Source organism: Salmo salar, chromosome 01, assembly GCF_965601325.2.
Source record: "Salmo salar chromosome 01, fSalSal1, whole genome shotgun sequence".
Taxonomy (NCBI): domain Eukaryota; kingdom Metazoa; phylum Chordata; class Actinopteri; order Salmoniformes; family Salmonidae; genus Salmo; species Salmo salar.
The window spans coordinates 146,435,573-146,451,701 of NC_138291.1; the positions used below are offsets into that span (position 1 = coordinate 146,435,573).

The following is a 16,129-nucleotide window of genomic DNA, read 5'->3' on the forward strand; positions in this document are numbered from 1 at the left end:
TGGCACTGTGGTGTTCTCCTTTTCACACTTCTCAGGGTGCATTACATCTAGGGCCACACTACTCATTTCTGCAGAATTGAATAGATATCATGTGACTCAAAATGGCAGGGGCCCAAGTTGACCTCTAGCATGTGTCCTCAGAATGTTGGAGTTAAAAACAGGTAAATGATCAAGTAACAAACCCTAACTAACCCTTCAAAGAGGAATATACAGTGTATCTGACATTCTGTGTGGATATGATAGCTTTACCCCGTGAAAGCATGAAAAGGGAAGACTGTATTCCTAGACAGAGGGCTAAAGGTGTATTTATTTATTTTTTAGTTGTATTTGTTTGCACAAAAAAAGGGCTACCTTTTGTGAGAAGCATTAGGAGCAGATAACACATGCAAGAGCACGAGCCTGATGTTATCTCTGCTGCGTCAACACTACTCTATACCGCTCTTTACAACCTTCTGCATTTCCTGCATCTAAGGATGAGTCGGACCACAGAGTGAAGGAAAAGCAGCCAACAAGGCACTCACTGATTTAGTACATGAAATCAATTAGTTTATATTTGAGTCATCTTATCCAGAGCGACTCACAGGCTCAATTGCCTTGATCAAGGGCAGATTTTTCACCCACTCTGCCCCGGGATTCAAACCAGTGTCCTTTCAGTTACTAGCCCAACGCTCTTAACCGCAAAGCTACCGGCTGCCCTTTTTAGCGAGTTATAAATACCTTCTTGAGAGGATAATGCAGTTAGGTGTTAATTGACTTCATAGTGTAAGGTGTGAGGGTGTACCTGTGAGAATTAGCAGCTTGCGATGGCACTGTTCAGCAGTAGGACGTCACAGGTGCGGGAACAATTGACTGAGAGGGGGGTGAAGAGAGAGAAGGAGAGGAAGTGAGGAATGGAGAAGGAAAAAAGGGGATTGTTTGGAGGAAATCAGAGGGCCCACCCTTTTCCTCCCCTTGTCTGTCTGAGGCTTCAGCCAGTGGACATTATTTCTGAACTCCGGGTGTGGTTGGCAGGCACGGCTGATTTGAGCCCTTATTAGTAAAATGTCTGTTGGAACAGTTTCCACAGCTTTCCCCTTTATTGCAAGAGGCTTTTTCAACCCAAAGTGGTATGAAGGTTTGAGGGATGACCATGAATAATATTTCATTGTTAATTAGATGCTATGTAATAGGCCTACACAGTGGCCTACACAGTGGCCTACACAGTGGCCTACACAGTGGCCTACACAGTGGCCTAGTGCTCCAATCAGCGTCATATGAAGTATTCTGTTTAAAGAAACATTTGGTTCTGGTGCAAACTAAGTTCTGGTGTATTTCAAGCCTTCAAGCACATACTATGTCAGAAATGACAAAAACAGCTCTAGAAGTATTAGTGTCTGACTCAATGTAGTATGTCTCAATGTCTCTCATAAATCCTCAGAAGAAGATGAGAATGTATCTGAAGACAGGCAGGGAGTCAGAGAGGGAATCAGAGAGGCAAGGAGTCAGAGAGGGAATCAGAGAGGCATGGAGTCAGAGAGGGAATCAGAATAGAGTCAGAGAGGGAATCAGAGAGGCATGGAGTCAGAGAGGGAATCAGAGAGGCATGGAGTCAGAGAGGGAATCAGAGAGGCAGGGAGTCAGAGAGGGAATCAGAATAGAGTCAGAGAGGGAATCAGAGAGGCATGGAGTCAGAGAGGGAATCAGAGAGGCATGGAGTCAGAGAGGGAATCAGAGAGGCATGGAGTCAGAGAGGGAATCAGAATAGAGTCAGAGAGGGAATCAGAGAGGCATGGAGTCAGAGAGGGAATCAGAGAGGCATGGAGTCAGAGAGGGAATCAGAGAGGCATGGAGTCAGAGAGGGAATCAGAATAGAGTCAGAGAGGGAATCAGAGAGGCATGGAGTCAGAGAGGGAATCAGAGAGGCAAGGAGTCAGAGAGGGAATCAGAGAGGCATGGAGTCAGAGAGGGAATCAGAGAGGCATGGAGTCAGAGAGGGAATCAGAGAGGCAGGGAGTCAGAGAGGGAATCAGAGAGGCATGGAGTCAGAGAGGGAATCAGAGAGGCAAGGAGTCAGAGAGGGAATCAGAGAGGCAGGGAGTCAGAGAGGGAATCAGAGAGGCATGGAGTCAGAGAGGGAATCAGAATAGAGTCAGAGGGAATAAGAGAGGGAGACATAGAGAAAGAGGTTGTGGTGAGCCTCTGAATTAGATCTCTCTCTCTCTCTCTAACAGAAAGGGGAGGGATCAGAGAGGGCCTGAATAATTAGTCTTAAACATGAATATATTTTAGGTACTCTTTTTTTGTGTGCATCTTTGATGGACTCTCTGAGACAAGAAGGGACACCTGAGGCCCTGACACTCTCTAGGCAGTTCACTGATTGTATTTTTTGTTGTTGTCAGTGTACGTGTATGTTTTATGGTTTAGGTTTTGGGACTGTTACTAATCAAAAGAGATGGGTTGAGGTTGAAAGACCATGGCAAATAGAATGGGAATTGGACTGATAATTACTTTCACATACATTTCAAATTAAGTATTGAGATATTTTTTATTTTAAAAGTAGTTGAATATTGGGATGTACTTGGAAAGTATTGGCATGTATTTGAAAATGCTCAAATACACTCCCATGCATTTAACCCAGGTTTTTGAAAATAGTATTTGAAAATACTTTCAAATAGTAGGCTATTTTATATAACATATAATCAAAACACATGTGTTTGAAACCCGGACTGATTAGGTGAGAGATAGGGAAAGAGAGGGACACAAAGGAGCAAGATAAAGCTTCCTAGAGAGTGAAGCAGAACTGGGAGAAGAGTGCTGAGTTTTCTCCACTGAGGAAAAGCTTTGGATCTACAATTACTTAATTAATGGAGCTCGTATGACCCTATAGTACAACCTCCATAACCACAGTCATCATTCAACCATGCTCTATAACAAAATGGACCCAGTTGCAATGGTGGCCTTAAACTGCAATATTTCACATCTGTTTTAACATGCGCAATTGGCTGATGTTAAATGTAAAAAAATACAGGAGGCTAGGGGAACACATGATGACCTCAGATTATGATATACTAACATGGAATAGAAGGCTGAATGACATCACCACCTGAGAAACCAGCAGGAAAAGAGACTCTGCTCTCTCTTATTCCATCACATGTAGTGTAGTACTGGATCCCTGGTAGGACATGCTACACAGGGTTTTTAGAGAGGATGGCTGTCTTTGTGAGGAAAAATTAAAGTCTTGCAATTCTTTCCCCACCCACCCATTCCCTGATGCATTTTTCCTGTCCCATCCCTGTCTTCATAATGAATTGGTTGCCATGGCTTCAGTTGCCTAGTAACAGACTAGTCAAATGCTCCTAATAATCCTGGGCTGTTGACAGTGAGCTGTGACTTAGGGAGGGTGTGTGTGCGTGCATCCACATGTGTGTGTTCTGCCTGCCTGCGTGTACTGTAAACGAATACATGTTTGTATGCGGTAGGGAGGGCTGAGCAACTGGGTTCCATACTGTGTGTATGTGAGGTGAAAACAAAGTACAAGAGCTTTCTGGTTGGAGTGGTGTACAGTGGACATACATTTCACAGAGCTGCTACAGTGACATGTGACTGCACTCTAAGCCCCATAGACATAGTAGAGGTGTTAAATTAAAGTGTCCAGTGACTCCAGAGGATCCAAAATAGGACCACACTTCTAAAATCTCCTAAGGAGCGTAAGCATACTTTCTCACGCTGTTAATATGAAAGTCATAATTGAAAAACTTAAGCTAATACAATTTCATGTTAATGAATGGGGAATTGTGTCTAATTGGAAACTGGGTTTCACAGCCGATAGGATGACAGAGTAGGACCATTCTTGGGTTAGCTACTGAAACACTCACCAACTATGAGGTGTTTAAAACAGAATTTAAGATCAGAACTTAAGATCTCAATAATGCTCTTGTGGCAACGAGCAGGTGTCCACATACTTTTGGTCATGTAGTGTATGTTATGAATTCTAGCTAGGTGTTAGGGGTAAGGGGTTAGGGTTAAGTTTAGGAGTTAGGTTAAAGGGTTAAAGTTATGGTTAGGGAAGTGTTAGCTAACAAGCTAAGTAGTTGCAAAGTAGCTAAAAAGTAGTTAGTAGTTGAAAAGTTGCTAATTAGCAAAAATGCTAAAGTTGTCCGTGATGAGATTCGAACTCGCAACATTTGGGTTGCTAGACATTTGCGTTATACGACCACCCATCCACCCCAACCAACCACTGCCTTAACTAACCACATGTCTTATGTTACCATACCAAACATAACACATCATACTAATTTGGGTGTCCTGAATTTACATTTGCTATGTTAATAAGTCTAGTCTCTGAGACCAGGCTGCCATGAGAGTAAAGCATAAATCATAGTCCATAGACACTGAGATGCGACAGTCCGGCGTCCCATTGTGACATAGCACTCTGAGACCACCATGGAATGTGCCCCTTGCAGTAAACCAACGTGTCTCTGGAACACCTACTCTATTCATTTCAATGTGTTGACAGTTGGAGAAATTGCTTGAGCTGCGCTGAGAATTCGAAAAGTTTGAAAGCCGGCGGTGCAATATTCTAGAACGCTAGTGTGTGTAAGGTCCACGTTTTGGACTGTGATAGACACTTTAGGCTTTAGGGTCCTTGAGGAATGTATTCATTGTAAAATCACAATTGTTATGGTATGGGGGTTTATTAGGGAAATCAATCACAGTAAAATGTTGAATCCGTTCAAATGAATCATGGAAGCTTCTTGAATTGAATTTATCCTGGAATTAAATGTTGTTTATAGGCTGCACATTTAATTGAATCTTGCAGAGCCCAGAGCTTTTGATTGAGTGAGGCTGCAGTGAGTAGCAGCACAGCGTACCGACACAGAGAGAGAGGAGAGAGAGATAGGGTGGAGTAACAAGCGCTACAGACAGCTACAGAGCATCAGGTGAAAAGACGTGAGGTAACGCTAGCTCAAAATATTCAGGTAGCATTACAAAACAGGGAGAGAGCGATAAACTACCTTGATTAATAAAAGTGTAGTGTGTATATAGATCCCTTTTTTTGAGGCTCTGGCAATTATAATGAAAAATAATAATGGAAAACGTTGTGTATGATATTCTTGAGGCAATTGTATTATTTGTGTCCCATATCTTAATGTACAGTGATATACAGTACCAGTCAAAAGTTTGGACACACGTACTCATTCAAGGGTTTTTCTTTATAAAGGGTGGCTACTTTGAACAATCTAAAATCTATTTTGATTTGTTTAACACTTTTTTGGTTACTACATATGTTATTTCATAGTTTTGATGTCTTCACTATTATTCTACAATGTAGAAAATAGTAAAAAGAATCAAGAATGAGTAGGTGTGTTCAAACTTTAGACTTCTGAAATATAAACTCAACATGTAAAGTGTTGGTTCCATGAGCTGAAATAAAAGATCCCAGACAGTTTCCACACGCACAAAAAGCGTATTTCTCTCAAATTGTTTACATCCCCGTTTTTGAGCATTTCTCCTTTGACAAGATAATCCATCCACCTGACAGGTGTGGCATATCAAGAAGTTGATTAAATGGCATGATCCTTACACAGGTGCACCTTGTGCTGGGAACAATAAAAGGCCACTCTAAAATGTGCAATTTTTTCACACAACACAATGCCACAGATGTCTCAAGTTTAGGGAATCCATAGATTAGGGCCTAATGAATTTATTTCAATTGATTGATTTCCTTATATGAACTGTAACTTAGTAAAATAATAGAAATTGTTGCATGTTGAGTTTATATGTTTCTTTAGTATATAAGGTAGTGCCATTCGAATCGAACCTTAATTGAATTATCTAGGGGTGGCTCCTCACTCACTCCAGAGATTTGTATTTACTTGAAAGAAAGCATTAACACAGGATTGAACCTCCTCATTAATACTTCATCTTAATTAAGGCCTGTGTGTCTAGAGTGCTCAGGGAGAGGGGGGGCTCTGCCGGTTGGCCACGGGGAGGGAGGGTGAGGGGGGCTCTGCCGATAGGCCACGGGGAGGGATGGTGTGTTCAGGGTCTAGGGGAGGGGGAGCTTCCTGCTGTGTGCTGCTACCCTAGTATCTACTCCGCTTTCCCCTCTTCCCTCCTCTCTCCCTCTTTAACTCTAACGATGACGGAATGAACAGGTAAGGAGGGTAGAGTCCCAAAGCACAGTGGGTGGGCTGCTGCCTTCCTCTCCACGCAGCAGGGTTCTGGTGTAGACACCCTGAGAACAAATGGAGGCGGAGCCTCTGGCTCTGACCTTATTTAGTGTACACTGCTTAGGGTCCTAAGATCAGTCCCTAAGGATGCCTACTTATGCCAGAGAAAAGAGGCTTGCGTCTTGCGCCACAGCACTGGATCCATAACAAGTCTGTATATTCAGATGATTGGTTCATAGAACTTATATAGAACATAGAACTTACGGTATACAAATGAGTTCATTTGCCTAGTCCCTTGTTTAACATTGCAAAACACTACATATTGTACGCAACAACAAATAAGTGTGGATGGTTTATATATATATATATATTTTTTTTTTTTGTCATTTAGCAGACGCTCTTATCCAGAGCGACTTACAGTAGTGAATGCATACATTTCATTTCATGCATTTATTATTTTTTCCTTTTCCTTCTCCCTGTGGGAATCGAACCCACAACCCTGGCGTTGCAAACACCATGCTCTACCAACTGAGCCACAGGGAAGCTATCAAGTAAATGAGACAGAGACTTTATACGTTACAAACCTCTAGTTATTAAACTGTTTAATTGCACTTGCCCACCTATCGCTCTCTCTCCCCTTCTATCGCTCTCTCTCCCCTTCTATCGCTCTCTCTCCCCTTCTATCGCTCTCTCCCTCTCCTTCTATCGCTCTCTCTCTCTCCTTCTATCGCTCTCTCTCCCTCCTTCTATCGCTCTCTCTCCCTCCTTCTATCGCTCTCTCTCCCTCCTTCTATCGCTCTCTCTCCCTTCTATCTCTCTGAACATATCTTGTGATTTGCTCAGAGCACCATGATGTTTTGTGTAACCTTTTAAACAGCAGCCCAGTCTTCAGACTGAACTCCTCACTCAGTCACAAGCTACTGGATTCACACCACATGCCTGCAGCCTCCCATATCTCTCTCTCACACACACACACACACACACACACACACACCATGTCTAGTGTTAATCATTTTAGTACCGGGGACTTATAATGGAATATGAAATCTATCAGACCAAAGATTTTTGTTAATCCCATAGATATTGTACATCTTGGGAAAAGCCTCATGCATGACAGAGCTCTACTTGCTGCATCTGTACTGATGTCAGTCAGACTGTTCTTTTCACATTTGGCTTCACAACTGCCCAGCACTCCCTTGTGCTCAAACTATGATTCACTGCATGACCAACAACTGTTTCCTTGTTCTTCTTTGATATATAACAACTCCTCTCCCCAGTAATGTGAATATATATTTCAGTATGCCAGTGATTTAGGGAGCTGTTAACTCTTTACAATCATGGGAATTGGACTAATGTATATGGATAGGGCTAAATTGAAATGTTTCTTATAGAAGAAATATGAAAAGCATATGCATAACCATGGTAGCAATTGAAAGGGAACAGTTTGGAGATTATGGGGAAATTATTAGACCAAAAGGTGAGGACACAACAGTTGACCTGACACAAGACTGAATGTGTACAGGTTTGGATAGATTTTAGTCATGTTTTCAATTGAAATGTAAAAGTACAATAAACAAGGTAGCTTCTCAAATCCATGGGCATTGTATTCCAGTATATTGTAGCTCTAACAGAGAAGGCCGATTTTACTGTGTCGAAAAGGGACAACGCAATCCCCTCTAGTTACTGCCCTTGTTATCCTGGAGGTGCTTTCCTTGAGCATGATATGCTGGCATAGGGGTGGAGGGGCAAGACCATGCAGGATCTTAAAGACAAGGCTTGCATCTACATTCTGCTTAAAGCTATCTAGACTAAATAAATGATGTTTGTAAATGATATGACAATGGTGGTAACTGTTTGGTTTGTTATCAAAAATCTTAAGTGTTTGTTTGTAGAGTGATTCAATTGGTTTCAGAATAGTAGGTCCTGCTTGTGACCAGCATGTGAGGCAATATCTCAGATGCGAGAGGATCACAGCATGCATATATAGTTTGGCGGCCTCCAGAGGAAGGAAAGGTCTTGACCGTGTTTAAACACCTTCATAAAACTTCATAAAAATGACAAGAGTTTGAGTGAGAGGACTAACTGGGGTCTCCAAGTGACCACATTCCTCTCCAAAGCGTGCACAGTTCTTGATTCATTTCAATGCACTTGTATGACTCAAAGAAGAGTCTTCAACTATAAGGTGTTTTTTTGAGCTCTCCTAGCTGTGTCGTTGAGGAACTAGAGCAAGCACACTTGTAGTTGTTTTGTTTGGAACACAGACCTGAATCCCCACCATCACACAGTTACTGTTGTTGTTTACACAATCCAAAAACAGCCCAATATTAATTAGCAATCTGGGTCAGGTGAGCATGATTTGAAAGCTTGTTCTACTGACAACATGACTAGCTAAGTTCTAAAATAGGATCTTACAGTGCTAGGCTTTCACAAGGCAATTCAGAGAAACAGAACGTAATTGTGATGCGCATAGAAAGGAGTCATGAGTGCATTGAGGTGCACGTTCTGAGACAAATTTTCTTCAAAACAGACAAACATAGGCTCATTGTGTTCAGAACAACCCAGGCTATGACACCATGTCATCTTGTAACTGTATATCAAACAAAGTGATCATTGTCATATACAGTGTCAATGTCTTTAGTTTCATGATATGGAAATGTCAAGTGCACATTTGGACTCGTGGGTGTTTGGCTTGCTTGTATGACTGCGATCTGGACTCAGGGGTAGACATAACATAGTAAACGAAAATCCAGGACACTCAAATTAGTATGATATGTTACGTTTGGTGTGATATGTATTCATTTGTGGATGTCCATCATCCATCATCCAATTCATATGATAGAGTATGTTACGAATTGCAATTCGTACAGTATTTACGAATTTACAATACGCAAATGATATGCTACGAATTCCAATTTATTGTGGCTAAAGTTAGCTAGGTGGCCAACACTAACATTAGCTAGGTGGCTAACGCTAATGTTAGCTAGGCTAGGGGGTTAGGGGTAAGGTTAGGGTTGAGTTTAGGAGTTAGGTTAAAGGGAAGGGTTAGCTAACATGCTAAGTAGTTGAAGGTAGCTAAAAAGTAGTAAGGTTACAAATGAGCTAAAATGCTGAAGCTGTCTGTAATGAGATTGGAACACGCAACCTTCGGGTTGTTAGACGTTCATGTTTTTCTCCTTAAATTTCTCCTTAAATTAAATTCTGTCTTATGTAGCCATACCAAACATAACACATCATACTAATTTCAGTGTCCCGGATATTTGTTTATGGCTAGTCTGAGACTAGCCTGTTGTATGACATCAAATCAGTATTTATTATAATCCTTAACGTCTCATTAATTTACAGCATTTCCCTCACTCAGATGACAAAAATGTCCAAAAGTTGCCCAACTGGCGGGAGTGATGGGGCAACTTGTCTCGTGTGGTGCTCATGTTCTCAGAACGGCTGTCAGTCAATATCCTACAGCGCTGTGAAGCGCAGAGCCTGAGCTCTGACGTAATTTATAGCATTTTACTGTATAGTCATGGCCAAAAGTTGAGAATGACACAAATATACATTTTCACAAAGTCTGCTGCCTCAGTTTGTATGATGGCAATTTGCATATACTCCAGAATGTTATGAAGAGTGATCAGATGAATTGCAATTAATTGCAAAGTCCCTCTTTGCCATGCAAATGAACTGAATCCCCCAAAAACATTTCCACTGCATTTCAGCCCTGCCACAAAAGGACCAGCTGACATCATGTCAGTGATTCTCTCGTTAACACAGGTGTGAGTGTTGACGAGGACAAGGCTGGAGATCACTCTGTCATGCTGATTGAGTTCGAATAACAGACTGGAAGCTTCAAAAGGTGCTTGGAATCATTGTTCTTCCTCTGTCAAATATGGTTAGCTGCAAGGAAACACGTGCCGTCATCATTGCTTTGCACAAAAAGGACTTCACAGGCAAGGATATTGCTTGTAAGATTGCACCTAAATCAACCATTTATCGGATCATCAAGAACTTCAAGGAGAGTGGTTCAATTGTTGTGAAGAAGGCTTCAGGGTGCCCAAGAAAGTCCAGGAAGCACCAGGACCATCTCCTAAAGTTGATTCATTTTCGGGATCGGGGCACCACCAGTACAGAGCTTGCTCAGGAATGGCAGCAGGCAGGTGTGAATGCATCTGCATGCACAGTGAGGCAAAGACTTTTGGAGGATGGCCTGGTGTCAAGAAGGGCAGCAAAGAAGCCACTTCTCTCCAGGAAAAACATCAGGGACAGACTGATATTCTGCAAAAAGGTACAGGGATTGGACTGCTGAGGACTGGGGTGAAGTCATTTTCTCTGATGAATCCCCTTTCTAATTGTTTGGGCATCCGAAAAAAGCTTGTCCGGAGAAGACAAGGTGTGCGCTACCATCAGTCCTGTGTCATGCCAACAGTAAAGCATCCTGAGACCATTCATGTGTGGAGTTGCTTCTCAGCCAAGGGAGTGGGCTCACTCACAATTTTGCCTAAGAACACAGCCATGAATAAAGGATGGTACCAACACATCCTCCGAGAGGAACTTCTCCCAACCATCCAGGAACAGTTTGGTGACGAACAATGCCTTTCCCAGCATGATGGAGCACCTTGCCATAAGGCAAAAGTGATAACTAAGTGGCTCGGGGAACAAAACATTGATATTTTGGGTCCATGGCCAGGAAACTGCCCAGACCTTAATCACATTGAGAACTTGTGGTCAATCTTCAAGAGGCGGGTGGACAAACAAAAGGCCACAAATTCTGACAAACTCCAAGCATTGATTATGCAAGAATGGGCTGCCATCAGTCAGCATGTGGCCCAGAAGTTAATTGACAGCATGCCAGGGCGGATTGCAGAGGTCTTGAAAAAGAAGGGTCAACACTGCAAATATTTACCCTTTGCCCCAACTTCATGTAATTGTAAAAAAAAAGCCTTTGACACTTATGAAATACTTGTAATTATACTTCAGTACTCCATAGTAACATCTGACAAAAATATCTAAAGACACTGAAGCAGCAAGCTTTGTGGAAATTAATATTTGTGTCATTCTCAAAACTTTTGGCCACGACTGTACAGCCACTGCATTCCAATTTAGGCAATTATCAGGGCCCAAATCTGCCATTTTCAACACGTATATGGGTACAAGTGTAAAGGGCTACAGTCCTCTTTGGTTTTGCATTTTGTATTTCATGCGTTTTAGAGGTTTGAAACACAAACCTTCACAACAAATTGCATTTTTGGGAGCATGTGATCTTGACAGTTATGACTGTGACCCTCATGGCTACACATTTTAACAGAACTGGCTCCCATTCATGAATTTGGAAAACATCCTAAGAGGAAAATAGAATGTATCCTAGGGGTTTGGATAATACACAGCTGACATCTCCGAGGCAGCACAAACAAATGGGTCTTGGTCTAGTAGCAGAAAACTAAGAACCAAAAGATTGTATATTGCTTAATTTAATATGCCTCCAAAAACACAATCTTGCAATCATAGAAAGAAAACAGACAGTGAAGTTGTGTTTTGGGCAAAGCCAATGTCAGGCAGGCTATGCTTTTGCTCCCATGGCTAAAGCTCAAAAGGTAGAGTAAATATTTTACATTTACATTTTAGTCATTTAGCAGACGCTCTTATCCAGAACGACTTACAGTAGTGAATGCATACATTTCATTTCATGCATTTTTATTTTTTTATTATTATAATTTTTTTTTATGTCATCCCTGGGATGGGCTTAAGAGATGTACTCAACCTATCAAGTCTATTCTGTCGCTTAGTCCATCTGTCCACACTGAGAATTGTTGCTGTTCATGGTTATGTTCAGTGTAAAATACCATGGAAATTCCCTGAAACGTAATACCGTTGATTTGAAAGACATTTCATACTCATTTCACCCATTTGTCTTACGTCAGACAGGGCAAGGCTATCTGTACATCATCCGACCTCAAAATCAAGACATTGATGTGTTTTTTAACTGTGCATAGTTCCAGTAACTCATTTAGTGCTTATCATGTGGGCAGTGACAGTTCTCTACTCATGTTAAGCTTGAAGTGAGAGAGAAGACCTGCTCTGTTTTTTTCCGGGATGAGAGTTCAAGTGCAGGTCTTTGACCGAGTCTCCAGTCCATGTTTACACAACATATAAACCACACCTTTGCCTGCTCGAGTGGAGATCTGAACAACTGCCAGAAAGATTTTTAATCTACACTACAGGGTCAAATCGTGTTCTCATTTTCAATGAGTTTTTGGAAACATTATTTTATTTATTTGAAGATTTAGCAGTTACAGCAAATCATATTCACAATCACTAAAAATGACTAATTTAACGCCATCTTCAGCTTTAGCCCAACGTCAGCCTCTTTCTCTTACATATCAATAGGCTGTGTCTCACATGAGGGAACAACAATTTTCTCATGATTGCCTCCTCTCTCCCTTTCATCCCTCCTTTCTACAGAGTCGTATGGCAGAGAGCCTGCGTCTGTTTGACTCCATCTGCAACAACAACTGGTTCACCAACACCTCACTCATCCTCTTCCTCAACAAGAAGGACCTGTTGGCTGAGAAGATCAAGCGCATCCCTCTGACTGTGTGCTTCGCCGACTACAGAGGTCAGAACACCTACGAGGAAGCAGCAGTCTACGTGCAGCGGCAGTTCGAGGACCTCAACCGCAACAAGGAAACCAAGGAGATTTACTCGCATTTCACCTGCGCCACAGACACCAGCAACATCCAGTTTGTGTTCGACGCCGTCACGGACGTGATCATCCAGAACAATCTCAAGTACATTGGGCTGTGCTAGGACTGGGGATAGGGTGGGGAGGGGAGAGAGGGCTGCATGGCAGCAGTAGACCCATTCGCTACCAGGCCCGTTACACACAACGCCTGTCTGTCAGTCTCTTTGAGGAAGTGTAGGAAAGAGAGAACCTGCAAGGTGGAGCGAGGGGGGTTGGGATTGTCAGGGACGGCTATAGGATCAACTGATCTGCTTGAAATATTAGAGTTGAGGGTCAAAGGTCAGGATGAGATTTACCCAAGGTCAGCATAAATGTGTTTGCACTGACTATATAGAGACACACACACACACACACGCACACGCTTATGTTTGCTCACACACAAGGACTTGGGATCAACTGTCAAGCACTTGTTTGGCGTGGAAACAATGGAAACTGAAGACAGCTACCCCTACCCTCTGCCTGCCAAATCTGGTATTGAGCAGGAGTTCTTGACTGGCAGTTTCAGAGTTACGTTTGTCATTTTAGTTTGTTTGATTTGCCTCAGTCAATTAATGCTGCTTTGCGAAAATCAATAAATTCCTGTGGATTTTCCCCTAAAAGCTGGACAGCGGGTTTACCTGGCAAGGTATAGGGAGATGGTGAGTCACAGGTGTCCTGGGAAAATAGTTGGAGGACATGACTTATGTCACAGGGTTTCTATCCAAAGGAGAAAACTGCCAGAGTTGAAAGCTGAAGTAAAGGGTATTTTCTACACACACTGTATCTCATTTCTTGAGGGCTAAATGGCTCCTTAAGGTTATCTGTTTGTCCCTCTTCATTTTATTTTCATTTTTTTTTGTTTTTAAAAAGATTATGTTTGTCAAACCTGCCCCTTAGAGCAGGTCTCTGACCTACCAGGAGAGTGTTACACTCCATAGAGTGGATGGTGTTCTCTAAGATCATTCCAGTTTCCAGCAACAAAGACATCAAAAACAGTGCCAATTTTAGTGTAAATAAAAACAGATCCCATCAATAATGTTGGTTTTATTGACAGAAACATTAAAACATGCATGATTTTGTTAACTGGGATATTGATCATTTTTTATTTTGGATTTGTTTTCTGTTATTTTAGGTTTAACTAATATATTCCCTAAAATATATATACACACAAGTCAAACACTGTGTACGATTGTACAGCTGTTGTCTAAGAGGAATTTTATTGAAAAGAGTACTATAAATTGAGATTACGATGATGATAATGATGAAGATGGTGATGATGATGACGCCAATGACAAGCTCATTACAAACCCAGCATGAGATGATAGAGTGGGTCGGGGAGGGTTAAAGGGAAAAAAGTTTGAGGACTGCAAAAAATATGAATGCGAAAAAACAAACGCTTCAGTTTAATCCTCCTTGCGCTATCTACTTGGTAATTGTGATATAGTGGGTATGATGTGTAAATATACTGTAAGGTTCACTCTGTTAAAACAATAAATAAAAGGTTGAGTTGGAATACTGTAAGTGAGAGAGAATGTGTGAGAGAGAGAAAGAGATGATGTGAGAGAGAAAGAGAGATAATGTGAGAGAGAGAGAATGTGAAAGAGAGAGAGAGAAAGCCCTGCTCTACTTCTCTCCTCCAACCCTCCCTCACCTTTTCAGCGAAGAGGATGAAGTGCAAACAACTCAGCTAAGGGCTTCAGGCTTGACTTTACAGGATGTTCACTTCAACAAAAAACAACCAATTTAGCCAAACAATAAAAATAAAATAATAATAAATAAAATGAATTATGCAAATGCTGGTTGTGCAGAGAATGTGTTTTTGGGCGTTGGTCATGGGTAGGATGGGAGTAGACAGGGAAATACAGTACACACTACTATGTTTCAGATCTTTATGATAACAGGTTCCACACCATGCTGATGAAGCAGTGGTATTATGTTTTGCTGTCTCATACCTTTAATTCTAATCTAACACCACACCCGCCAACAACAAAAAATATTTTCGGAATTTTGAGTGGGACATGCTGTTTCTAAGCCATCTCTCTCTCTCTGTTTCGAAGCCATCTCTCTCTCTCCCTCCTAAATCACCATTAAAAGAGCCTGTTCTTATCTGAGCCACCATGCTACACTACCAGGGAGGGACAAATAGCTAACACACAATTAGAGTAGGTAATTAAATTACGGGTAAATTGATTTAAGTGATAAATTGTTGCAGCAGAGATTTGACAGGGTGGCAGAGGCGGTTGGGATAGCTACAAATTCCACTCAGAGCACAAACCCTGATTAGCAGTAGGAAGGGGGTCAATGGTTCCACGGGTCATTGTTTGGCCATCCACAGCGCCTGCTTCTTATGGCTGGTTTACAGTCTGTCTATCGACATGTCTGTAGACAATTGTCGTAGCGACATCAAACTTGTCATTGTTATTATGAAAGGCCGGTTTAACGACAAGTCTGTAGACAATTCAAAACAACATTTAATTTATACTCTGGTGGAATGTCTGTAGATTGTCGCTGCGACTGTCAGTTTCCTTGTCGCACAGACATGAAAAAAGTCTCTGCGACTGTCGCAACGTCCATTGTCGTGGTTACCGGACTGCCACAGTTCTAAAATGATCAGATAGAATGAGCTACTTTTATTTCGTCACACTTTGGCAGTAAGTGATTTTCTGTAAGCTCGCCATTACCTTGCAAATAATAATGTTTTTGGGTTTATTTTCTTGTAATAATGAATAAAAAGTCGCTAAAGTTAAGACATTGTCAGCTACCCTCTGGTCATTATTTGAACTGGCTAGCCATCTAGCTAACTAGTTTTTAACGAACCAAAACATTGTTTAAAAAAATTGCTTTTAGTTGCCTGGCTTGCTGATTGGTTGACATTTACTGAATTCATTTTTAAAACAGATGGGTTTATTGGTGTTAAAATAGAGAAAGTATGCTATCTGGAGCACATGGCTGCTTATACTTTTTCATAACGTTCATAAGTTTGGTGTCGGACGACAATAGAATGTTCATGATGTCGCTACGACAATTGTCTACATGTCGAGAGATGGACTGTAAACCAGCCATTTAACTTTTTTCATGTCAGTGCTACAAGGAAACTGACAGTCGCAGCGACAATCTACAGTCATTCCACCGGAGTATAAATTAAATGTTGTTTTGACCAGCGACACTTGTCGCATTCTAATTGTCTACAAACATGTCGTTAGACCAAGTATTAACCGGCGATTACATAAAATGTATAACAGCAGAATCGATGCATTATTGCTTCTTG

General features: G+C 41.6%; 1 protein-coding gene across 6 annotated transcripts in view; it reads left to right on the plus strand.

Annotated features, from left to right (window-relative positions):
- gnaz (guanine nucleotide binding protein (G protein), alpha z polypeptide) overlaps window positions 1-14,374 on the plus strand; it is a 50,119-nt gene extending 35,745 nt beyond the window's left edge. For all 6 annotated transcript variants that reach the window (XM_082955317.1, XM_045690399.2, XM_082955321.1 and 3 more), the window contains one exon: window positions 12,603-14,374. In XM_082955317.1, coding sequence (XP_082811443.1) covers window positions 12,603-12,947 — 345 coding nt within the window. In that variant the 3' untranslated portion in view covers window positions 12,948-14,374. The remainder of the gene's footprint in view (window positions 1-12,602) is intronic.
- The last annotated feature ends 1,755 nt before the right edge of the window (window positions 14,375-16,129 follow it).